The sequence below is a fragment of the Callithrix jacchus genome, chromosome 5, assembly GCF_049354715.1.
Source record: "Callithrix jacchus isolate 240 chromosome 5, calJac240_pri, whole genome shotgun sequence".
NCBI lineage: Eukaryota > Metazoa > Chordata > Mammalia > Primates > Cebidae > Callithrix > Callithrix jacchus.
The window spans coordinates 85,883,322-85,909,698 of record NC_133506.1 but is presented as its reverse complement, the minus strand read 5'-3'; the positions used below and the strand labels follow the sequence as shown (position 1 = coordinate 85,909,698).

General features: G+C 45.0%; 1 protein-coding gene across 1 annotated transcript in view; it reads left to right on the top strand.

Moving 5' to 3' along the window:
- LOC108590065 (leucine-rich repeat-containing protein 37A3-like) overlaps positions 1–26,377 on the top strand; it is a 27,145-nt gene extending 768 nt beyond the window's left edge. Inside the window, 11 exon segments of the mRNA XM_078373382.1 lie at positions 1,957–2,875; positions 2,878–3,047; positions 3,049–4,343; positions 6,094–6,165; positions 11,577–11,648; positions 12,705–17,361; positions 17,876–17,977; positions 21,054–21,106; positions 22,875–22,929; positions 23,011–23,155; positions 23,572–26,377. Of these exon segments, the coding sequence (XP_078229508.1) occupies positions 2,353–2,875; positions 2,878–3,047; positions 3,049–4,343; positions 6,094–6,165; positions 11,577–11,648; positions 12,705–12,711 (2,139 nt within the window). The 5' untranslated portion in view covers positions 1,957–2,352 and the 3' untranslated portion in view covers positions 12,712–17,361; positions 17,876–17,977; positions 21,054–21,106; ... (1 more) ...; positions 23,011–23,155; positions 23,572–26,377.

The window sequence follows — 26,377 nt, the reverse complement described above, 5'->3', positions numbered from 1 at the left end:
AAGGGATGACTAAGGGAAGATGTCCGCGGACTTGAAGAGTGTCAGCTCCATTATGGGAGATTAGCCAAGGCTGACTCTCTGCCAGGTACTGAGCTAGGCATTCTTTCCCCAGTGATATGCTTGAGGAAATGAAGGGTCAGACACCTGGAGTAATTTGTGCAGGATCACTCTGCTAGGAAGGGGCTGAGCTGTCACTCCCGTCCTCCCCTGTCCAGCCTCCTGGCCAAACCTAGAGAAGGCTGTCAACGGCTCAGGCAGAAGGTTGCAGGAGCCCAGAGAGGGGGGAGAGGCGCTCTTTAGAAAACTTAGGTTGGCTTCAAGGAGGAGGGGACTTCAGGATTCAGTACAGTAACGTACATTACAGGTTTGTATCCTAGGGGTCATAGGCCATACCATATAGCCTAGGTGTGCTGTAGGCTATACCACCTAGGTTTGTGTAAGTAAATGCTATGATGTTAGCACAATGGCGAAATCACCTAAATCAGTATTTACTATATATGGAATGCTTTTTTTAAAAGGAGCAAAAGTTTCCTTTCAGTGGGAACTAAATTTGGGGCTAGAGTGTTTTATTTAATTTTTACCCCAAAGTTGCAAAGTGTTTTGAAGTATTTCCCTGTAAAATAATAATATATATTTTTTTGAGACAAACCTTCATTCTGTCACCCAGGCTGGAGTGCAGTGGCTGGATGTCAGCTCACTGCAACCTCCGACTTCTGGGTTCAAGCGATTCATGTGCCAGCCTCCTGAGTAGCTAGATTACAGGCACCTGCCACAATGCCCAGCTAATTTTTGTATTTTTAGTAGACACGGGGTTTCACTATATTGGCCAAGCTGTTCTCAAACTCCTGACCTCAGGTGATCTACCCACCTCGGCCTCCCGAAGTGCTGAGATTACAGGTGTGAGCCACCATGCCCAGCCAAAATAATTATTTTAATTTAAATAAAACCCACCAAGGAAACTTCAAGCTTTAAGAAATCTAGCTTCCTGGGAAATGTGAGAGGAAGTCAGCACTGATTTCAGAACTCTGATTATAACAATAGATCCATCCCTAAATGAGGCAAATCTTGGAATCCCTTCCATTTTATTTTATTTTATTTTTTTGAGACGAGTCTCACTCTCTCACCCAGGCTAGAGTGCAATGGAATGATCTCACCCCACTGCAACCTGCACCTCCTGGGTTCAAGTGATTCTTCTGCCTTAGTCTCCTGAGTAGGTGGGATTACAGGCATGTGCTACCGATTACAGGCATGTGCTACCGTGCCTGGCTAATTTTGTATTTTTAGTACATGTTGGTCAGGCTGGTCTCAAACTTCTGACCTCAGTGATCCACCCACCTCGGCCTCCCAAAGTTCTGGGATTACAGATATGAGCCACGGTGCCTGGCCCCACTTCAATTTTTAAAACCATCACTACGCACCATATGCCTATGCTAGGCACTGGAATAAGATGAAGCACCTTCTTGGAGTTTATATACTGATAATTATGCCAGTCAGTCAGTAATAAGATAGGTAAGAATGGCTGTAGGGGAAGTCAGCTGGGTTCTAGCTTATAGTCACATTTCAGGAACTTATTTAACCTGCTGACTTAACAACCTAAGCCTCTTCTCCATGTGTGCACACAGGGTAGACCTCTGAAGGGTGGCACTGTAACTTCTAGGGTGATGTGTTAAGTCAAGGCAGGATGACAGTTCAGCCTCCACCCAGGCTAGTGCAAAGGGCTCTTCACTCGGATTGAAGCCTTCTCTCCCAGACTGAATTCCCCACCCCCAACAGCCCTCCTACAGAAAATTTGGAGTCCTTGCTTATTCCCTGGTGGCCCCTACCCAATAGGGTCATGAATCAATTATCAAACATGCAACAAAAGATATAGAAAGTTAAGCGAAAATGACAACATTTTGGAATAAATGACTGTAATGTGCGTTCTGCCTGCCACCCTAACTGGCACACATTTTGCAGGTCATTTGCTCTCCCTGGAAGGAGGAGTATTCTCAGATTTCACCTTGGTGGAGGAAGAGTTCAGGCTGCCAGAACTGGGCTAGCACTTCTGAATATCCTGAGACAAGGTCCTGTGACTTCCCTGGGAAGCTCTGCAGTGCCCCCACCAGACTCCACCCCACCCCACCAGGCTGCTGGAGTCCTGGGACCCACCCGGGTCTTCAGCCCAAATCCTTCCTTGCTAAGGGGGGGCAGGGCTGGGTAGGGGGCTTGGGCGGGATTGTGACATAAGCTCACCCTGGTGACATGGAGCAGAACTGGACCCAATCCTAACAAAGGTAGTGTAAATAAAGGTGTCATAAAGGATGGGGCGGGGCGCCTGCTTGTCAGGGACACCAGCCTCTAGGGGCTGCCAGAATGGTTCCTGCTCAATGCACAGAACCAGCGCTTCTCATGTCTGGGCTGAGTCTCTGGGCTCTATGGCCCCTCCTCCCGTGGCGAATAGTCCAGGAGGCTCAGCCTCTGGAGTGGGTCAAGGACCCGCTCCAGCTGACCTCTAACCCTCTGGGGCCGACTGAGCCCTGGTCTTCCCGCTCCTCGGATCTCCCATGGGAATCTCTCCATGGGCTTAGTTCCCCGGCAGACCCGGGGGGCTCTGATTACCTGGGGTCCTCTGCTTCCTCCCAGAGGTCAGCCCCACCCCAGGAATTGACTGAGAATTTGGTTGAATTTCTGGACCCAGAGTCAGCTGGAGAGCTGCCCCCCGGGCCCAAGCACTTCTCGTCTCCACACTCGGATCTGAATGACAGGCTGACTCGGCAGGAAAGGCTCCCAGAGGTGGGTCCAATGCCGGACTGGGATCAGAAACAGACCCTAGTTCAGCCTCCTCGCCTCAAAAGCAGGGTTCAAACTGCAGATCTAGATCAGGCTGCAGATTCAAAAGCAACGAGTTTATAGTTTCTCCCAAGAACCTGAAAAAAGATTTAGCTCAGCACTGGAGACTTGCTAAAGTTGTGGGAATTCCACATCATTTTTTAACAAAACAGCATCAGAAACAAACTTTGCAGGATCAGTATCTGCAAGATTCAAGTATGGCTATGCCGGATATTCAAGTATCCCGGCAGCCTGCCTCCAGAACTCCAGGTGAACTCGGATGAGCCTCCAGGGCCCCGTGAGCAAGTTGGACTGTCTCAATTCAATCTAGAGCCTGCAACTCAAAATCCAGAGACCCCTGAAGAGATCCAGTCCTCTTCACGCCAGCAAGAAGCCCCAGTGCGGCTTCCACAGCTCCCTAAGGAGTTAGAACCTTCTTCAACCCAGCAAGAGCCCCCAACCCAGCCTCTAGAGGAGGTAGAACCTTCTGCAACTGAACAGGAAGCCCCAACTGAGCCTCCAAGTCCTCCTATGGAGCCTGAACTTTCCCTCAGTGAGCAGGAGCTGCCAGCTCAGCCTTCTGAATCTTCTGGGGAGCTTGAACCTTCTCAGACCCAGGAGGAGACCCTAGCTCAGCCTCCAGAAGAGATGGAACCTTCTGCAATCCAGGAGACCCCAACTGAGCCTCCAGGTCCTCCTATGGAGGCTGAACTTTCCCCCAGTGAGCAGGAGCAGCCAGCTCAGCCTTCTGAGTCTTCCGGAGAGCTTGAATCTTCTCCAGCCCAGCAGGAAGCCACAGTTCAGGCTCTAGAGCCCCCTAAGGAGGTAGAACCTTCAAGCCAGCAGATGGTCCCAGCTCAGCTCCCAGAGCCATCTAAGGAGGTTGCAGCTCAACCTCCAGCTCATTATGAGGTGACATTTCCAACACCAGGTCAGGATCAAGCTCAGCATTCAATGTCATCCAGCGATACAGTTCAACCACTGGATCTGGGACTTACCCTATCTCCAGAACCCAGTACAGAGGTTGAACATTCTACACCCCTGAAGAAGACTATAGTTCCTTCAAAGCACCCTAAGGTGACACTTCCACATCCAGACCGTGTTCAGACTCAGCATTCAAACCTGACTCAAACCACAGTTCAACCTTTGGATCTGGGGCTTACCATCACTCCTGAATCCACTACAGAGGTTGAATCTTCCACAGCCCTGACGACTACAGCTCCTCCTCCAAAACAGCCTGAGGTGACACTTCCACCTTCAGACAAGGGTCAGAGTCAGCATCAAAACCTGACTGAAGTCACACATCCACCTACTGAACTAGAACCTACTCAGGATTCACTGGTGCAGCCTGAAACTTACACCCAAAATAGGGCTTTAACTGCACGGAAAGAACAGGCCTCCACAAGCACCAACATATGTGACCTCTGTACCTGCAGAGATGAGACGCTGTCGTGTATTGCTCTCAGCCCGAAGCAGAGGCTCCGCCATGTGCCTGTGCCAGAGCCGAACACCTACTACAGCAACTTCACGATCTTGTAAGAATCACCTTTCCCTCCATTGTCCTCTGTGTCCTGCCTGACATGGCAGGCTTTTCCTGGAGGCCTTCCCAGGCCTTCTTTATCTCCCCAAGCCATACTGACAGCTGACTTTCTGCTTTCACCTTTGCTTGTCCACGCTTCCTTCTCCTCATTCTCCTTTACTGTTAGGCCCCTTCTCTAGTCTTTTACTTTTACTCTAGTCTTTTACCCTTACTCGTTTTCTTATCCATTTTTCTTTAGCCTCATCACGTCATTGTTTAACCGCTGCTCTCCTCCCATTTTCACTTCAGCCTCTTTACAGCAGCCTGTCCCTCTCCCCATCTCAGTGATGATGCTCTAAGTGATTAAGAGTTGATTCTGGAGCCAGGCTGCCTGGGTTTGAACCCAGGTCTGTCATTTATTAGCGTGGTGACCCAGAGCGAGTTATTCTGCTCTGTGACTGTTTCCTCATCTTTAAACTGGGGATTATGCTAGTTACTGTTTCACAGGATTGTTGCAAAATTTAGTTGAGTGAATATATGAAATGCTTGCATTGGTGCCCAGCATATGTAGGAGAGTTGGTTGTTAACATGATTACTCAGTCCTCTAGTTTTGTCCGGAACTCACCTTTGTCCCTGGCTTTCTATATGTAGCACTCGTTTTGTGTCCAACCCAGGGCCAAGTATGCTACCGTCTCCGGAACATGAAAATGATAGGAAGGAAGAGAGAATAGGCACAAAAAGGGAGGTATATATAATTAAGTACTAAAAGCTAATGCAGAACATCAGTGCTAGAATTTACCAGAATCTGTGATCCCTGAGGTGTGGAGGTCAGGGAAAGCTATGTAGATAAGCTAAAATTTTACTTGGGTCTTAAAGAGTAGCTGTAATTTGTTCAACAGAAAAAAATGGGAGTATAATCCAGGCAAAGGCATGGCTACAGGTATGGTTGGAATTTAGTAGACCAATCTCGCTGCATAGAATCACATGAGGGAACAATGAAGATATGATTGTGTAAAACCTTGATTATCAGCTATAGGAGTTTGAAAGTTACACAGTGAGATATGGAAAGCCATTGAAAGTTTCCAAGCAAGAGAGATGAAATGATTAAAACAGGAAGATCATTTTATTTTATTTGGTTTTTTGCTTTATGTTCAAGTGTAGACATGCAAAGGATTGTTTTAGAATCCATATGTAGAGAGCCCTAGAGGAGAAAGCTTAATTCAGGGAGACAAACAGAAAGGTCTAGCAAAACCTAGGAGTAAAGTGTGAAGGGGCTAAATCAGATCGGTTGCAATAGAAGTGGAAAGAAAAATCCTAGGATGTTTCAGCAGAGGGCACTGGGCCAAAGCTTTGGTGTTACCTGGCATAGGGTTTCTTTCTTCTTATTTGTTGATAATGATAAGCCTTGCCCATTTTCTGTTGAATTATTTACCATTTTTGTATTGATTTTTTAGAAGGAATTGTTTAGACACGTAAGTACTTTTGGATAAAATACTTACATTCAAAGTAATTAACTGGCATCATCTGTCTAAGAGTTTGGAGGGATAGGAAGTTAAACTTCAGGAGACGCCTCATCATTTGTGCCAGTGGCCCCACATTATTTTTTGATTAATTGTACAAACTGGAAAGCTGATAGCTCTGGAAATTAAAAGGCAGGTGTTATTTTCTGTAACTGAATATCCCTGACAAGGCTGCCATGATTCTTTTACTTATCCTGTTCATTCTTTTCATACCTATTCAAGGATATAAACTGTGTTTCTTTACAGAAATTTACAAGGAAACTATATTTCTTATATTGATGGAAAGGTATGGAAGGCATACCATTGGACCGAGAAACTGTGAGTATATTCTCTCCAAATATGACAAAAAAACTAACTGCATTGTAAGATCCTTCTTGGTCCAGAATTTTGAGGTCTGTACTTCTGAGAAAAGGTATTTCCCCTCCATACCCCAAATCAACCTCTGTTGATTGCAATCCTATGGTTATTTTAGAATTAAATTTGGTGAGCTTTCTTTAAAATAAGAGGCAATTTAAACTTATTTTTTATCATACAAATAATACATGATTATATTCCGTTTTTTTTTTTTTCCAGAGACAGGGTCTTACTTTGTTCCCCAGGCTGGAATGCAGTGGCACAATCACAGCTCACTGCAGCCTCCACCTCCCAGGCTCAAGAGATCCCCCGCCTCAGCATCCAAAGTCTCTGGAACCACAGGTGCATCACAGCACGCCCACCTAAGTTTGTATTTTTTGTAGAGACAGGGTCTCCTTATGCTGCTGAGGCTGGTCTCAAACTCCTGGGCTCAAGTGATCCTCCCACCTTGGCCTCCCAAAGTGCTGGTATTACAGGCATGAACCACCACCTCCAGCCCATGATTTATTTTTAATGTATAAAAATGAAATAACAGATAGAACAAAAACCCTCCTTGTGCCCTACTCCCTCATTACCTCCTTGTGCCCTACTCCTTTGTTACCTGAGGTAATGCTACCCTGCATATAGTATATATTCCTCAAGACTTTTTCCCTTTGCCTACATACATATTAACATAAAGCAAAATAGATTTGTTGTGTGGTTTTTAAGATCTTTTTTCTTTACATAAGTGGTAACATCTTGTAACTTGATTCTTTCACTTCATGATATGCCTCAGATTTCTTTCCTTCCCAGTACTTAGAATCCACAACCAGTACTTAGTTACCCTATTCATTTAAACAATCCCAGTACTTAGTTACCCTATTCATTTAAACTACTGCATAATCCATAGTATGGATGCATCATAGTTTATTTAATAATTCTCCCATTGATGAATGTTTAGATTAACATTTCGTTTTCTTGTTATGTGCATTGCTGCAATGAAATCCCTGCACATGCTTCTTAGTGAAAATGGGAAATTATTCCTGTAGGATAAATATCTAGAAATGGAATTGTTGGGGTAGGGGGTATTTATTAAAATTGTAATTGCCCTAAAAAATGTTGTGCCAACTTACTCTGTTGTCAGTAGAATATGACAGCATTCATTTCCCCACAATTTTTCACCACTGGGTATTCTCCAACTTTTGTTGATGTTATAGGTGAATAAAAGGGATTCCATCTAAATTTGAATTGTTCTGATTACTCATGAATTTAATTAACTACCTTTATATGTTTATTGAACATTCGTGTTTCTTCTCTGAGCTTTCTGTCCTTTGTTCATTTTCCTGTTGAATTGTTTTATCATTTTCTTACTGATTTATAGAAGGAATTAGTTTAGACACATAAATGATTTTGGAAAAAATGCTTACATTAGATGTAACTGGCATTTTTCAAAAGAGTTTGTGTGTCACATCATTAGTTCAACTTACATTGAACTAATGTAATTATATTATATAGACAAGTCACACGTGAGTTCTAAATTAAAAATAAAACACATGCTGGGTGCAGTGGCTCACAACTGTAATTCCAGCACCTTGGGTAGCCAAGGTGGGTGGATCACCTGAGGTCAGGAGTTTGTGACCAGCCTGGCCAATATGGCGAAACCTCATCTCTACTAAAGATACAAGAATTAGCCAGGCATGGTGGTGGGTGCCTGTAATCCCAGATACTTGGGAAGCTGAGACAGGAGAATCGCTTGAACCTGGGAGGTGGAGGTTGCAGTGAGCCAAGATCATGCCACTGCACTTCAGCCTGGTCAACAGAGTAAGACTCTGTCTCAAAAACAAAACAAAAAGACAATCATAATAATCTAAGAAGAGGAATTATGGTCACTTTAAAATAGTTTCCCCCACCCTTGTCTGAGGTCTTATTGATAGGAAAAAAAAAAATGCTAGAACCAAACAATTCTGTTTTCTAGCTCTAGAGGAGAGGTGCAACTCTCTGGGGGTTGTGTTCCAGATGTCGTCTTCTGAGAATAAGGAAGGTGTGGGAGATGGCTAGTAAGGGAGTCTACACCCTTCCTCCAGGGTTCCAGGACGCTGTCCACTTTCAGACAATTGTTCCTGCCTGGAGGAAGACACTCTTTGCTGCCTGGTCCAAGGAAGAAGAATATGGGGTTGATGTGCCTTTGTGCTGTTCCAACCAATAACCGAGTATTTCTGATAAAGAAGCATTTGTAGAACTGCTTCCACATTTTGAGCTAACATTGTGGATTTTTTTTTTTTTTTTTTTTTGAGGCTGAGTTTTGCTCTTGTTACTCTACCCAGGCTGGAGTGCAATGGCGCGATCTCGGCTCACAGCAACCTCCACCTCCTGGGTTCAGGCAATTCTCCTGCCTCAGCCTCCTGAGTGGCTGGGATTACAGGTACGCACCACCATGCCCAGCTAATTTTTTGAATTTTTAGTAGAGACGGGGTTTCACCATGTTGACCAGGATGGTCTCGATCTCTTGACCTCGTGATCCACCTGCCTTGGCCTCCCAAAGTGCTGGGATTACAGGTGTGAGCCACTGCGCCCAATCCCCGTTGTGGATTTTACAATTATTTCTGTTCTATAATTTTTAGGGATTTGGTAGTGGTTGGATGGATAGAGACCTGGCATTTTCTCAATCTGCCACTTGAAATAGCACAACTTTTTAGGAAAGCAATTTTGTACCCTTATTATTACATTCTAGAGAAACTCAGGCAAAAATGTTATGTTTCAACAATGTTGAAAGCAGCATTGTTTGTAATAAGTAAAAATTAGAAAAATCTCAGCATCCACCCACAGTAGATGAATCAGTACATTGCAGTATAATCATTCAATGGCATACTCTACAGCTGCATTATTCATTAGAAACCTAATGCAAGCCACATACATAATTTTAACTTTTCTGGTAGTCACTTAAAAAATAAAACTAAAAGGGAAACAGGTGAAACATGTTAATATATTTTATTTCACCCATGTGTCTAAAGTATTATCATTTCAACATGTTATTATGCTATTAATGAGATAGTCTATTTTCATACCAAGTCTTCAAAATATCCAAAGTGGTATCATTTCCACTAAATACATTATACATGTAATTAGTATAAAAATTAATTGTGGAGTTTACATTCTTTTTTCCATAGTACCTTTTTTAAACTAAAGTCCAAATTTGGTTGCTAAATTTTTGTCAAAAAAACTTAATCTGTTCTGCTGAGAAATCTAGGGAGAAAGTTAATAATAATAATAATAATAATTAATCTGGCAGGATGTTAGGTAGCTCATGCCCGTAATCCCAGCACTTTGGGAGGCTGAGGCAGGTGGATCACCTGAGGTCAGGAGTTTGAGGCCAGCCTGGCCAATACGGCAAAACCTCATCTCCTTTAAAAATACAAAAAATTAACTGGGTGTGATGGCAGACACCTGTAATCCCAGCTACTCGGGAAGTTGAGGTATAAGAATTGCTTGAACCCAGGAGGTGGAGGTTGCAGTGAGCCAAGATCGTACCATTGAACTCCAGCCTGGCTGACGAATGAAACTCCATCTCAAAAACAAAAACACTCACGCCTGTAATCCCAGCACTTTGGGAGGCTGAGGTGGGCGGATCACCTGAGGTCAGGAGTTCGAGACCAGCCTGACCGTTATGGTGAAACCCCATCTTTAATCTCTAACAACTGCATTGGGTGTCAGCTTTGAAACTTAAAAATAATTAAAATGATTGAAATCAAAGATTCAGTTCCTCAGTCGCATTAGCCACTATCACTAGCCAAATGTAGCTAGTGACCACCTTATTGGAAGCACAACACAGGTCTTGAACCAGCCTCAGCAACATACATCTTAAAAGTACAAACAGATTATTGAGTGAAAGAAGTGATACAGAAAGTAATATGTATAATATGATTTCATTTATATAATGTTCAAGAGACTAAACTATGTTGTTTATGACTGACACATAATAGGTAAAACTACATTTCATTTCATTTTATTTTGTTTATTATTGGGACAGAGTCTGCAGTGGTGCAAACACGGCTCACTGCAGCCTGGACCTTTCATGCTCAAGTGATTCTCCCATCTGAACCTCTAGTAGCTGGGACTACAGGTGATGCCAACATGCCCAACTAATTTTTAAATTTTTCTAGAGAGGAGGTCCTGCTATATTACTCAGACTTGTCTCAAACTCCTGAGCTCAAGCAGTCCTCCCTTCTTGGCATCCCAAAATGCTGGAATTACAAGTGTGAGCCACCATGCCCAGACAGAACTACATTTTATTTCTTATTTATTTATTTTTTTGAGATGGAATTTCATTCTTGTCACCCAGGCTGGAGTGCTATGGTGTGATCTCAGCTCACTCCAACCCCCACCTCCCAGGTTTAAGCAATTCTCCTGCCTCAGCCTCCTGGGTGGCTGGAATTACAGGTGCCCGCCACCATACCCAGCTAATTTTTGTATTTTTAGTAGAGACAGGGTTTCACCATGTTGGCCAGGCTGGTCTCGAACTCCTGAACTCAGGTGATTCACCCACCTTGACTTCCCAAAGTGCTGGAATGATAGACGTGAGCCACCATGCTAGGCCAGAACTACATTTTAAAAGCAAGAAAATTATTACAAAAGTCAGGATAGTGGTTACCTATAAGGATTAGAGAGAGGTTTATGATTGGAAAGGGGCACATTGGGGGCTTCTGGGATGCTAGCGGTGATCTTTTCTAACAATGTTACATGGGTATCTGCTTTATAATTATTAAACTGAATATTTGGCCAGGTGAGGTGGCTGACATCTGCAATCGCAACACTTTGGGAGGCTGAGACAGGAGGATCGCTTGAGCCAGGAGTTTGAGACTAGTCTGGGCGACAGAGTGAGACCCTGTCTCAGAAATTAAATTAAATATAAACAACATTTATATTTTGTACACTTTATGCATATTGTAGTTCTCAAATCTTTTTAATGGGGAAAAATGTTGAATGGCTTCACTTGCAGCCCTGACATAGTTCCATGTGGGGCTTTCATAATAAGGTTTGGGGAAAGAGAGGAGGAAATGGAGGTTCTGCTGATCTTGGTGCCACCCAGAGTTGGATTCTAACAGGGATTTTGTGATTTAGAGAGGAGGCATTGAATATACAATTTGGTGGGAAGAGTGGGTAGGGTGTGCTTGTGTGTGTGTGCGTGCATGTGTGTGTGTGTGTGTGTGGTGGTGGTGGTGGTGGTGCAGAGAGATGGACACAGAAATGAAAATGTAAGAGAAGGTTTTATGAAAGTAGAGCAGATGCCATCTTGAAATTACTATTACCCAGCTTTCCTCCACATATAGGAGATAGTCCTGTGTAGCAAATAGTTGTAGTTTGCATTTTAATCTAGAAATAACCTTTTCACTTTCCAGAATTCTCAGTGAAAATTATTTGACTGAATTACATAAGGATTCATTTGAAGGCCTGCTATCCCTGCAGTATTTGTAAGTTAGTTAGTTAATCCTATTTATGAGTTTTAGTCATATTATCTGTAAAATGAGATAATCTCTAAGATTTCTTCCAGGAATAAAATTCTTTAATTCTGTAAGTTTATATAGGGTCTTAGCCCATCTCTAGCATTAGTTACTTCTTATGCATTTTCAATTTTTAAATTATATAGACAAAATACAGACAGAAGAAAATTCAAATGGTGAATCTGAGCAGTGATTGACATTCATATGAACCTTGTTTTATAACTGTTCACATACCATCTTCTTATATTCAATCTACAACCAAGAGATCAAATCTAATCTAGGGTCTATTTTTAAATAGTTCATTAAGTTAATGGTTTTTGCATTTTTTTTTTTTTTTTTTTTTGAAACGGAGTCCTGCACTGTCACCCAGGCTGTAGTGCAGTGGCTCGATGTTGGCTCACTGCAATCTCCGCCTCCTGGATTCAAGCAATTCTCCTGCCTCAGCCTCCTGAGTAACTGGGATTACAGGTATGCACTGCCACGCCCAGCTAGTTTTTTTGCATTTTTAGTAGAGTCTGGGTTTCACCATGTTGACCAGGATGGTCTCGATCTCTTGACCTCGTGATCCACCCGCCTCGGCCTCCCAAAGTGACTAAGCTGTTTTTAATGCCCAGAGAATGTCTAATTAATTTTTCACTCCCAACAGGAATTGAAAAAGGGACTACAGAAGTTGGGGGCTTATTCAGACTCTTCTTAGAAGTCTACCTTCTTCCTGTGTACTTTCAACCCAAAGTGAAATTTTTGAGTTGGGAAGAGATACTTCTGAATTAAACTACTGATCAGTGTCACCCAGTTCTAATCCCAACCACATTTATTCTAGGCATACCATACTCACTGCCATGCTTACCCTTCTGTTGTGCATCTCTGCCCTCCTTCCTGTGGCCTTCTGGTTCCTACCCAACTGTCCAGTCCATAGGCCTCAATAACAGCTTTTTGCACAGCCCTGTGGTAGCATTGGTCTGCCTCCTTTACCTACTCAAGAAACCCCTTCACCATTAATTTATTGTTCTGTGTTTTTATCTATAGGATCTGACCTAGCCATATGGCCTGCTGCCTCTGCCAATTTAAAAATAGCATTGAGGTTGCCTGCAAGACAGTCAAGCTGCATTGCAACAGTGCATGTCTGACAAACACCATACATTGTCTTGAAAAAGCATCTATAGGGAATCCCGAAGGAGCGTTCATGAAGGTGTTACAAGCCGGGAAGAAGCACACAAGCACTGAGCTGACTACTGAGCCAGAGACACCCTCAGACAGCAATGGCATCAACTTGTCAGGCTTTCGGAGTGAGCAGCTAGACATCAATGATGAAAGTGATGTTATCAGTGCACTAAATTATATCTTGCCTTATTTCTCGGCAGGAAATCTAGACGATGGGGAGGCAATGTTGTTACCACTCATTAAACTGCTTTTTTCAGGTTCACAAGATGGTGACAGGCCCCTGGGTATTTTGAAAAACAATATAAAGAGCCCCTCTCTTCAACCTGCATCCAACAACTCAACTTACAAAAATCAATTGAGAAAGCTGTATTTTCTGGAAAATGTGTTAGATGCAGAAATTCAAGAAAAAATTGATGATGTTAAAAGGGAAGAAAAAACTGCCATGCTTGTACAGTCCAGGCTTTTAGGTCCCAAATTTAAAAGGCCAATTTTTGGGACCAAATTAGAAACTGCCCAACCACAGGAAAACAGCCTGGCAAAGATTCAAAGTGTAGGAAAGAGCCTGCAGAGAGCAAACAGAGTCCTCATGGGCCCAAGGAGCATTTAGAAAAGGCACCTCAAAGAGGTGGGAAAGCAGAGCATCAGGAGGGAACAGAGTGCCCAGGCATTTGTGGAAAACATTGCCAAAGGAAAAAGGCCCGGGAGTGCGGCCCCAAGGGAACTGGAACAGCCTCACCTGGTGCAGAGGCCCGAGAAGTTAGTGGGAAACACCATCTACACCAAGCCTTTGTTCACCCAAGAGCATAAGACAGGGGTCTCCTCTTTGCTGAAACCCTTCTCCATGGGCGGTCCCTCCGCCTCCACCTCTGCAAAAGCCCAACCTGGGGTCAGACCGAAAGACACCATTTTGGTTTAAGAAAAGGCAAAGGCTAGAGTTAAAAATGTGAAGGCTGCTAAACCAACCATAAATTTCAGAAAAAAATAACGCTTTCATAAAATTCACTCCCATGTGGTCCACAGAACACCCAAGGTTAAAAAGAGTCGAAAGTTCAGAAAGAAAAGTTCTCTCAACAGACTGATGCTTGCCAAGAAGCCTCCATTCTCTGCAGCAAAGAGCCTCATAAATTCCCCTTCAGAAGGGGCTTCTTCATCTTTAGGAGACAGGACTCCTCAAAAAAATCCTTTCCCAGAACTTTTTGCTCCTTCAGATGTAAAACACACCGCTGCAGGAAATGACTTTGAAGAAAATATTTTTATGGAAAACAGTGCTATGCCAGAAGGCACCATCTCTGAAGACACAACCTACAATAATCCTCCTGAGGCAGATTCCACTGGGACTGCGTTCAACTTAGAGCCAACTGTTATTTAAACAAACCAGTGAAACACAATGGGAATACAATGACCTGTTTCCCAAGCCCAAAAACTTCAATTACCCATTGCTCTCGTCCCCCGGTGATCAGTTTGAAATTCAGCTAAACCAGACAACAGTGTGAGAAGACATATCTCATGTTATCCGGACCTTGAAGATGGACTGCTCTGAGACCCAAGTGCAATTAGCCTGTGCTAAGCTCATCTCCAGGACAGGCCTCCTGGATGGAGGGGACCGAGTGGAAGCAATTTATAGGGTATGAGCGGCAGCACTGTAAGAGACCATGTGAGGAAGGACAGTGTTTTAACTGGAGTCCAATCCAGAGGGACTTCCTGGCAGAGAAACAAACCACAGGTCAGGTCAATGGTGGTCCCAGCTCTAGCAGGGCCCCCAACCCCTCACTAGTGCTAGTGGGCTGAACCCCTGGCTCAGGAGGAAGGGAGGTGAGGCAGGGGCAGGCCTTGGCATGGAACGAATTGGGAGCTGCTTCTTGGGAGCTGCTCAGCCTAACGCAAACATTTTTTCAACTGCTCTTTTGCCTCTTCCATTTGACTGTTCCCAGAGTCAGGCTTACCCACAAAACAGGCAACACCCACGAGAGCTCCTCACTCTGAAGGGAGCACTACACATAACTATGCATAATTGAGACCTGTCCTGCACAACATACAAGTGCACCAAATGCAGGAGCCCTACTGATCCTGCCACCCCAGGATCCACTGTTCAACTCTCCATCTCTCTCCCATTCTGCAAGTTCACCCTTAGATGGGGCCCCTTCTCTGGTTCCTCCCACCCTGAGTGTTGGCTCTGATGCTCTCACCTGAGACCGGTGCACTAAGCTGTTACTGTTGGTCCCATCTGGAGCCAAAGTTCATCCGAGACTCTCCCCCGAGCCCTTGCCACACCGGTTCTTGTAACCCACTCAAAATAACGGTTCTGTAACCAGATGGGAGATGAGCAACAGGACGAACCTGGGGTCTTAGGGTATATGTGAGTGGACGTGATAAGGAAAACATCTTTACCATCCAGCGTATACCATTGCCCAGAACTGACCGCCCAGTGGGACCCGTAGCCGAGGTCCTAAGGCCCCCAGAAGTCATCCCCAAGGTCCAGAAAGCCCCCAGTCCTAGCCCTGCTACTCCCAACCTATCCTCCACTCCTAGCTCTGCTATCACCATTCTGAACCTATTCACAGAAGCCCCCCGCCCCAGACATAGAAGGCTTGAACCTTCTAAACATGTTGTCTGCCACACACCACCTGCTCAACCAGACAAACCCAGATCTAGGAAAAGATTGCTGGCTATGCTTAAATCCACAGCCACCGTTTTACATAGGCCTAGCAGCCCAACCCGATATAGCCCCCTCAAGTACCTCATGTACTGAAAGGCAGTTCCACAGAACACCTAGGGGATCTAGAGGGAGAAGGCAGATATTTCCAGTCCCCTAACTGTGATCTCACCAGTTCCCCCTACCGACGTTTTTGCAAAAATACCCTCATTTTAAGTTACAGTCAGACAAGTTATTTCTCGGCAGGAAATCTAGAGGATGTGGAGGCAATGTTGTTACCATTCATTAAACTGCTTTTTTCAGGTTCACAAGATGGTGACAGGCCCCTGGGTATTTTGAAAAACAATATAAAGAGCCCCTCTCTTCAACCTGCACCCAACAACTCAACTTAAGAAAATAAATTGAGAAAGCTGTATTTCTCAGTGTGTTAGATGCAGAAATTCAAGAACATGTGTTAGATGCAGAAATTGAAGAAAAAATCGATGAGGTTAAAAGGGAAGAAAAAACTGCCATGCTTGTACAGCCCAGGCTTTTAGGTCCCAAATTTTCAGACCAAATTAGAAACTGCCCAACCACAGGAAAACAGCCTGGCAAAGATTCAAAGTGTAGGAAAAAGCCTGCAGAGAGCAGAGTCCTCATGGGCCCAAGGAGCATCCAGAAAAGGCACTTCAAAGAGGTGGGAAAGCAGAGCATCAGGAGGGAACAGAGTGCCCAGGCATTTGTGGAAAACACTGCCAAAGGAAAAAGGCCCGGGAGTGCGGCCCCAAGGGAACTGGAACAGCCTCACCTGGTGCAGAGGCCCGAGAAGTTAGTGGGAAACTTGGAACAAAGGAAACCAAGCCTTTGTTCACCCAAGAGCATAAGACAGGGGTCTCCTCTTTGCTGAAACCCTTCTCCATGGGTGAGCCCTCCGCCTCCACCTCTGCGAAAGCCCAACCTGAGGTTAGACAGAAAACCAACCATAAATTTTAGAAAAAAATACTGCTTTCGGAGGTCCGAGCCCGTGGATGGATGGGTCCTGGTTCGGAGACCTAGTCTGAGGGTTGGGGCTTGGGCAGAGGGAGCCGTTGAAGACAATGTGATTGGGGATTAGATTGGACCAAGTGTAAACTAGAATTGAACTGCGTTTACAGTGAAACCAGTTTGAAAGGCAAGCGGGACGCATATGGAGGCAGACTAGGTGTGCGGAGGCAATTAGATTTAGGGTTTAAGAGATCTGCATCTGGAGTCAGAAAAAGGCCCAGGCCTCCATGCAGAGGGGCTTCTTCATCTTTGGGTGACATGCTTCCCCAAAAAAATCCTTTTCTAGAACTTCAGAGCATTTTATAGAAAACACTGATGTAGGAACACCAGTGCAGGAAATGCCTTTGGAGAAAACATTTTTAATGAAAACAATGCTATGCCAGAAGGCACCATCTCTGAAGGCACAACCTACAATAATCCTCCTGAGGCAGATTCCACTGGGACTGCCTTCAACTTAGAGCCAACTGTTATTTAAACAAACCAGTGAAATAAAATGGGAATACAATGACCTGGGCACTGACCTGTTTCCCAAGCCCAAAAACTTCAATTACTCATTGCTCTCGTCGCCCCGGTGATCAGTTTGAAATTCAGCTAAACCAGACAACAGTGTGAGAAGACATATCTCATGTTATCCGGACCTTGAAGATGGACTGCTCTGAGACCCAAGTGTAATTAGCCTGTGCTAAGCTCATCTCCAAGACAGGCCTCCTGATGAAGCTTCTCAGTGAACGGCAAGAAGTAAAGGCATCCAAGGCAGAGTGGGATACGGACCAGTGGAAAACCAACAACTATATCAATGAGAGCACGGAAGCCCAGAGTGAACAGAAAGAGCAGAGGTCAAGTGAGGTGAGGACCACACAGAAAGGTGAGACCCGGACTTTCCCATCATTTAGCATATGTCAGGGAAGTGCCAACACAAGAGAACCTGGGACTCACAGGCCATAGCTTGTCTTGGCCATGTGACTTTGGCCAGGTGGCTCATGCTTGTAATCCCAGCACTTTGGGAGGCTAAGGTGGGTGGAACACTCGAGGTCAGGAGTTTGAGACCAGGAGTTTGGCAACATAGTGAAACCCTGTCTCCACAAAAAACGCAAAAATTAGCTAGGTGTGGTGACACATGCCTGTAGTCGCAGCTACTCAGGAGGCTAGCTAAGGTGGGAGGATCACCTGAACCCAGGGAGGTCAAGTCTACAGGGAACCGTGATCGTACCACTGTACTTCAGCCTGAGCAACAGAGTGGAATCCTGTCTCAAAAAAAATAAAAAAGAACCTGTAAGCTACTCACTTGGAATACTGGGGTTTTGAATAGTTAGCTTTCATCCTATCTCTTTGTTTTCTTAAAAAAATTGTTGTTTTTTAGCACACTAAAGTTCCAGGATATGGCTTCAACAACAAACTCATCCTGGCAGTATCTGTGACTGTAATTGTAACAATTTTAATCATCATTTTCTGTCTCATTCAGGTAAGGACAATAATTAATTCAGGTTTTCAGAATGCAATCCTGTCTTTGTGTAGATTCAGAACCCACAAACTGAAAATCAAAGCCACTTTCCCACCTACTACTACTTGACATTCTCCTTCAGTTGTTTAAGGCCGAGGTATGCTTTGTTCTTTTACTGTAATGTATATTCCAGGATTTTTAAAGGATCGTCACTTTCAGGACATTTCTGTCAATTGAAATTAAGTTAATCCCACTAGACTATTTTAAGAAATTAAGTTGATATAATGGCAAAATTTCTCCCACCCAAAACTATGTCGACAATTGAATGTACTCTGCCACTAATTTACTTCCTTGTTGTTGAAATGAAGAGAAATGTCTAATCTTCACCCTCACAGAGCTGTCATCACCCTGGAGAGGAAGGACAAGGCAAAAGAGAGGTCTCGTCTTGTAGACTTACCAGACTCACACAGTGTCTTCCTTCTCCAGTGTGTAGGGCATTGTCTAAATAGGTCCAGTTAAAGCACTACAGGGTAGCCATCTTTTAAAAAAGTAGTTGGCCACTTATTTAATTTCACAGGGGAGGGGGAATGTCTCATACTCCAGCCCTCCTGAGCCCAGGCTCTCTGTGAGATGTGTCACCATTTCTCAGACACCATATGAGACATTTCTCCTTGGATTAGGGATGCTCACTCTGCATTACATATCTAAAGCCTGTATCTGGCTACTCTGGGGCGAGTCCTGTTTATAGCGCCCATTCCCAGAGCTTGCCTCTGTTTGCCTTTTGTTCGATTACACGATGTATTACTTTTCCCAACAGGCCAGTGCTAGCATATTGGAAGAGTGAGTTAATAAGCTGGCAACCTTGACGCTATGCTGCCAATCCAACTTTATTTCCCTCACTCACCATTTCCATTATTGTGGCAGCCCTCCATTCCAGCCAGAGCAGCCCCTCACCATACCCTGGTCACACCATGCCCATTTCTACTTTTGTCTGTACCTTTGTCCATTTAAAATTCCCTTGTTTCACTCTGCCTGAGGGAATGCTATGAATCTCTCAAAAGCCATCTCAAGTTCGTCTTTCTTCTTGATACCTTCCCTGAATACTCCAGCCCTTCTGAGCCTACTCCCTTTGTGAGATTTGTCACCATTGCTTAGGCACCATACGAGAGACTTCAGAGGCTGAAGTGGGAGGATTGCTTGAGCCTGGGAGGTCGAGGATGCAGTGAGCTGTGGTCATACCACTGCATTCTTGCCTGGGCAGCAGAGCAAGACCCTGTCTCAAAAATAGCCACCACCAAAACCTGTCTTGGGATTTGAATAGGATCACACTAAATTTGCAGATTAATTTGACAAGTAACATCTGTACAACATTCTAGGAACGTGACATCTCTTGTCATGTATTCATTTTTTTGAATGTCTTTCAGAAGAGTCTGTGTTCATCATATAGATCTTACACATCTTCTGTTAGATAAAAGATCTTTGTATTTTTGTTCCTAAATACTTGATACATTTTTATTGCCATTGTAAATGGGATCTTTCTTCCCATTTTTATAAATAGTTATTGGTGGTACATGGGAAAAGTATTCGAGGTAGCCATCTTTATAAAAAAATTTTTTGTATGCTGATCTCTTGATTTTGTATTTAGCCACCGTACTGAATTCTTATATTACTTCCAGTAAAATGTTAGTTGATCCTCTTAGGCTTTCTTGGCTGTCTAATATTTATCATTTCATATGCAAATAATGATAGTTTTGTCTCTTCCTTTCCAATAGTTATACTCTACTTTCTTCCCTTCCTTCCCCTCCTTCCTCCCTCCCTTCCTCCCTCCTCCACCTCCCCCTTCTTTCCTTCCCTCCTTCCTTTCTTCCTCCCTCCTTCCTCCTTCCTTCCCTCCTTCCTTTCTCCCTCCCTGCCTCCCTCCTTCCTTCCTTCCCTCTTTCCTTCCTTCCCTCCCCCTCCCTCCCTCCTTCCTTCCTTCCCTCTTTCCTTCCTTCCCTCCCCCTCCCTCCCTCCCTCCCTCCCTCCCTCTCTTCCTTCCTTCTTTCCTTCCTTTCCTGTTTTTACCCAGGCTGGAGAGCAGTCACTGTACCCTCAAAGTCTGGGGCTTAAGGGATCCTCCTGCCTCAGCTTCCTGAGTGGCTAGGACTACAGGCCAGCAGCTGATTTTAAAAATTTTTTTGTAGAGACAAGGTCTTGCTATGCTGCCCAGGCTGGTTTTCCTGCCATTTTAGAGGAAGGAATCAGGTTTCCTTTTTTTCCTACTTTTAAGAGTTTTTATTAGGAATTATCTGTTGAATTTTATCTAAAACAGTCAATAAAATATATTAAGTGCCAGCTGCATGTAAGACCCTAAGTTAGATACAGTCAGCCCTCTGTATCAGCAGGTCCACATCTTCAGACTCAATTAGATGAGGCTGAATATTTGAAAAAAAAAACAGCAAAATACAAATAGAAATTACAGCAGAACAACTGTCACCATTGTACAATATCTATACATTTTATTAGTGATGACTTAAAGTACATGGGGCCAGGCATGATGGTTCACACTTGTAATCCCAACACTTTGGGAAGCCAAGGTGGGAGGATCACTTGACCAGCCTGGGCAACATAGCGATACGTGGTCTTTACTAAAAATAAAGAATAGCCAGGTATCGTGGTGTGCACCTGTAGTCCCAGCTACTCAAGAGACTAAGTTAGGCAGATCACTGGAGCCCAGGAGGCTGAGGCTGCAGCGAGCTGTGATTGTGCCACTGCACTCCAGTCTGAACAACACAGGGTGATCCTGTCTCTAAATGAATAAAGTATATGGGGGATGTGTGTTGGTTATATGCAAATACTGCATCATTATATATAAGGGATTGAGTATCCACAGATTCTGGTATGGTGTGGGGGCAGTATCCTAAAACCAATCCCCTACAAGATATCAAGGATGAGTGTACTGTGGAAGAATCAAAGCACTGTAAACAGCATACAATTCCTGTCTCCAAAAAGTTCTGTCCTCAGGTGGATGAGTCTTATAATGAATAAAAGGAATAAATACAGATTTGGAGATAGTGGTGGTTGTGATGGGTAATCTTAATTGTGTTTTCTTCCAAAGCAGATATACCATCATAGAAGGGCACCAAAGGACGGTGAAGAAGAATTCCGAAGGTAAATATTAGTCTGGTGATTTTTTTTTTTTTTTTTAATCCTGCCTCAGCCTCCTGAGTAGCTGGGATTACAGGCACATACCACCATGCCCAGCTAATTTTTTGTATCTTTAGTAGAGTCAGGGTTTCACCATGTTGGCCTGGCTGGTCTCAAACTCCTGACCTCGTGATCCACCCGCCTCAGCCTCTCAAAGTGCTCGGATTACAGGTGTGAGACACTGCACCCAGCCAATCCAGCAAATTTTAAATTATAATTTAAGAAATAGAGGAAAGCTTAGAACTCTGTCCTCATTTTTTAGGGAGGAAACTACCCAAGACAGGAAGAATACTTACTTATTGTAATGGTTAGCCTGATTCCCCTGAAATTAGCTCCCCAGCCAAAGCTGAGCTGGATGGAACTAACAGGGACACATCTGATGTCCCCAGCCCTTTGGGGAGGTGGGAAGGGACAGGAAGGGGAAAGGTTTTGGTGCCTGTTCCTGCTGGTGGTGGCAGGCTAGGGGTCTTCTTGGAGGCTCTGGGGAAGGGGCAGGGAAGGCCACCTGGTGTTGGAGTGAGGGCGCTAGTCTCCATCAAGGCTCATGGAAGGAAGAATATGTGAGTCCTTCCTCTAAAGTGGCAGGAAACACTACTTTCTCTTTTTTCTTTTTTTTCTTTTTCCTTTCTTTTTTCCCTGGATCCACAAACTGGGGAAACACTATTTTTTCATCTTACTGGTTTTTGGGTTCTCACTGTATTCCTTTTATACAAACCTCACAGAATTTTAACTAGGAAGGCCAAGCCAGGTGGCTCACACCTATAATCCCAGCACTTTGGGAGGCCGAGGCAGGTGGATCAATTAAGGTCGGGAGTTGGAGACTAACCTCACCAACATGATGAAACCCCGTCTCTAATAAAAATACAAAATTAGCCAGGCATGCTGTCACACAGCTATAATCCCAGCTACCTGGGAGGCTGAGGCAGGAGAACCGCTTGAACCCAGAAGGTGGAGGTTGCAGTGAGCCAAGGTCACACCACTTGCACTCCAGCCTAGGCAAAAAGAGTGAAACTGGTCTCAAAAAAAAAAAAAAAAAGGAAGAAATAGGAGAGAATTTAGACAGTAGTTTGTCCTTTGTGATAGGAAACCTGAGGACGAGAAAGGGAGAGTGTCTTGCCCCATGGTCACACAATGCACTCTGGCTTTTTCTATTTTATTCACATTCAGAAGAATATGTTGTCCTTTAAGCTGATGTCACAGCTCACTCACTCACCAGCGACAGCCTGCTGTATGAAGATCTATGAGATAGACAACTTGGCTAGTTGCACTCAGGCACTTGCTTGAGGTGATTCAACTTATAGAATAAAGCAAATAAAGCATCTAAAAAAAAAAAAAAAAAAGACCTCATCCTCTACCCCCCATCAAATGATGCCTTGAGACCAAGTCCGAAGGGGACTGATGTAAAATGCTTCTGCCTAGCATGGTTGTGCCATTTGTTCACTGTACAAGGGCGCTTGGGACTGAACATCCTCCCCGTGCTCCATGCTGAGCCACACACAAAGTCCCTCCAGCTATATTGTGGGGCCCTTCTGGACAGACGGGGAGAGCTTCTAAAAGTCCCACCTGCATGGAATAATTTTCAAGACCCCAGGTATGTGGTTTGCAGTGGTTCTGCTCCCTGTGATTTTGGACTGAGGTACTCATTTAGTCCTAATTAAGACCAGAGAAGTACAATGTGAGAGACGTGGGAAACAGCAGCATCACTCACTGTCTTGTGCCTGTGTCTCCCCAGGGGCATTTCCAGAGGTCTGCCACACAGGACATCCTCATCCTAAAGTGTGACTCAGGTACACTGGAGCAGGATTCATTGCTGTGGCCAGAGAAAGCAGAAGACATGCAAAATTAATATTTCCCTTTCTATCTTCTAGGGTGGCTTTTTCTTAAGATGGCCACTCTGGCTTAGGGATATGTACAGACGTCTCAGTGCCACACGCGTGAAAAACATGACATGGCACGGAAGCTGCACGACAAGGAGTCTGCCAGTGAGGACGAGATCTTCAACAGGTACACTTGGTAAATGATGGGCCCTCACAGTTCACATCTAAAATGAGGAGGGGGTAAATGATGGGCCCTCAGAGTTCCCATCTAAAATGAGGAGGGGGGTAAATGATGGGCCCTCACAGTTCCCATCTAAAATGAGGAGGGGGTAAATGATGGGCCCTCACCGTTCCCATCTAAAATGAGGAGGGGGTAAATGATGGGCCCTCACCGTTCCCATCTAAAATGAGGAGGGGGTAAATGATGGGCCCTCACAGTTCCCACCTAAAATGAGGAGGGGGGTAAATGATGGGCCCTCACAGTTCCCATCTAAAATGAGGAGGGGGGTAAATGATGGGCCCTCACAGTTCCCATCTAAAATGAGGAGGGGATGAGAAGCTTAATTGCTCCTTTCAAGAATTAAAACCTTGCCATTGTTATTCTTATCCCAGGGACAGCAAAGCCCCAGCAGAAACTCCATCAGAGAAGACTCCAACCGAAGAGTCCACTGCTGAGGGGGAGGACAGTGAGGCCCTGCGGTAGGAAGACAACACAGAGTGACCCCAGCCTACCTCAGGCCTTCTGACAAATACTTGTTTTTCTTACAATATATAGTTTAGACATTTGAATGTGTAGTTAAATATTTATGCAGAAAAAACAAGGGCCATCAGAAAGAAAAACAGTACTGAAGTCAGTGGCCCATGCATCCACCAGAGGCAGGAGGCAGGGGAAGCACAGGGCCATCTTGCCCTCTCTTGTTTCCGAGTCTAATTAGTCACCCAGACCTGAAAACATACCCTCAGGGGGTGGAGATTTTACAATTAAATACTGTTGTTCTTGGTGCCCTCTCCCTGGTTCATCAAGCACCGGTCATATAGTACAACATACTTGACCTCCTGCCCACAGGGGACCTCCGCCGCCTCCTGGCCCCTCTCATAGGATCACTGGGCCTACCTGCACTGTGGGGCCAAGCCCTGTCTTTTTCCCAAGCCCTCAAACCCATGCATGCATGTTCGTCCAGACGTGGGAGGGGGCTTTTCACCTTTATAAGATGGTGGAAAATTCACGTTGTTTTTTAGTTTTGTAGTTGTTGTTGTTTTTCTTTTTAAAAATCCCAAGCCTTGGATAGCAGAGAGATGCTAGAGGGGTAGGGTCAAGAAGAGTGTGTGAGAGCAGTAATTTCCCAAACTGCCCTCTGCAAGACTATATTTCAGAAAACATGCTGGTGCGGCTACGTCTCCATTCACATGTACTCCCCTAGCCTCTCCCAATCCCTCACTGATGCACATCCATAGCTGCACTGTTCCATACCAGCAGTAGAATTCTGCAGAAGGCGCAAGGATTCCTCCACTCCATCTTCAAAGAAAAAGTCACTAATAAGTCCCATTTGGTAAGTTAGTGAACGTTAAACACATTAGTAGCAAAAGAAAATCTGAATGAACAAGAATTGGTAATCTACCTAACAGAACACAAGTGAATGCTGGCAGTTCAGTAATAGGAGGTAAAGAATGGTGCCGACTGCAGAACAGCAGTATGACTGCTCCCAGGAGCAGTATGACTGAGAAGCAGCCCCGCGTGCGTGCTGGTGGGGGTTCTAAGCAAAGCTAGTCGCCCATCAGTTCCAATGAGTTTGCTGAAGCCGGACAAAAGACACCTGTTCTCGGGCCAGGTGCGGTGGCTCATGCCTGTAATCCCAGCACTTTGGGAGGCTGAGGTGGGTGGACCACCTGAGGTCCGGAATTCAAGACCAGCCTGGCCAACATGGCGAAACCCCATCTCTACTAAAAAATCAAAAAATTAGCTGGGGTGGTGATGCGTGCCTGTAATCCCAGCTACTCAGGAGGCTCAGGCAGGGAGAATTGCTTGAACCCAGGAGGCAGAGGTTGCAGTGAGCCGAGATCACACCAGTGCACACCAGCATGGGACAGAGCAAGACTCCATCTCAAAGAAAAAGCCAAGACTAGAGATCCTTACACTGCTAGGCTCCCAAAGTCTGGATTCCAATCATCTCCAGGTTCCTATTTTGGCATATTTATATAATTTTTATGCTTAATTTTTAAATATATTTTATGTATCTCAAATGTGTACATGTTTTTTGGAGACAGGGTCTTGATTTGTCACCCAGGCTGGAGTGCAGTGGTACATTCATAGCTCACTGTAGCCTCAAGCTCTTGGGCTCAAAAGATCCTCCTGCTTCAGCCTCCAGAGTAGCTGGGAGCTACAGGCATGCACCACCATACCCAGCTACAAATCTTATTATTCCCAAATGCTACCCCACCATATTTCTAAAAACTCCCAAGAGTAATATTCTACTTTGCCCAGTTTGTCCTCAACTGAGCAGTTTTGGCTGAGCCCAGAGTTTCTGCTGGGCCAGCCTGTGGATGAGCTGTGTCTCCCAGGCTGGTATCCATCCCTGCCTGTCGCTTGGGAGAGGGAGGGGCGCCCAGGGTCAGGTGGAACAAAGCGTGACTGCCTAGGACTGCCCCTGTCTCCATCTCACTGACGGCAAACCACGGCTCAGAGGGCCAGCTCTTAAGTGAGACCTGAGTGCCAGAGAGAGGTGGACACAAGGCCAACAGCTACCAAATGAATGAAAATTCTGATTCCAATCAAACCTGCCAGAGAAATAAAGCATTTGGAAAAAGCGAAGTAAGGTGATGTCTGATTAGGGTAAACACGATGCAGACAAGAAATGCAGCAGTTCAGAGGAGGGAAGGTCAGGCCGCCTGGGAAGAGTCCTTGAAAAAAACAGAATGTGCCAGATGCTGTGCCTGGTGCTGGGAAAGAGTTGACTAGGACAGCATTCCTCTCAAAGGGCTCCTAGACTGGGGGGGGAGGAACGGACATCTGAATACATCCTGAGTAGACAGCATGGGACGGCATAGTGGCAGTGGAGCCAGGTGTGGTTCTGCTCTCGGTCAGCTGGAAAGGAGTAGATGTAAGTGTTTGGAAAACTCTGCCCCTACCGCAAAATCTCTCTCTCTTTCCCTCCCCCACAAAGAGGCTCCCTTATCTCTCACTTTACATACCGGCCCTAGCCCTCCCGCCGCCCAGCTTCCCGCCGCCCAGCTTCCCGCCCAGCAGTTCAAACTGACCAACAGTTGCCCACCACCTCGGCTTTTGGCTTCCCCACCCCCCAGCCCTTCAGCCCCCTATAAAACAACCCTGCCCCTCTGAGCGGCGCGGCCATTTTTCCTTTTCGTCCCGGCTGGCCTGCCCGGAGGCTCTTTCCTCTCAATAAAGCCTGAACTTAAGGAA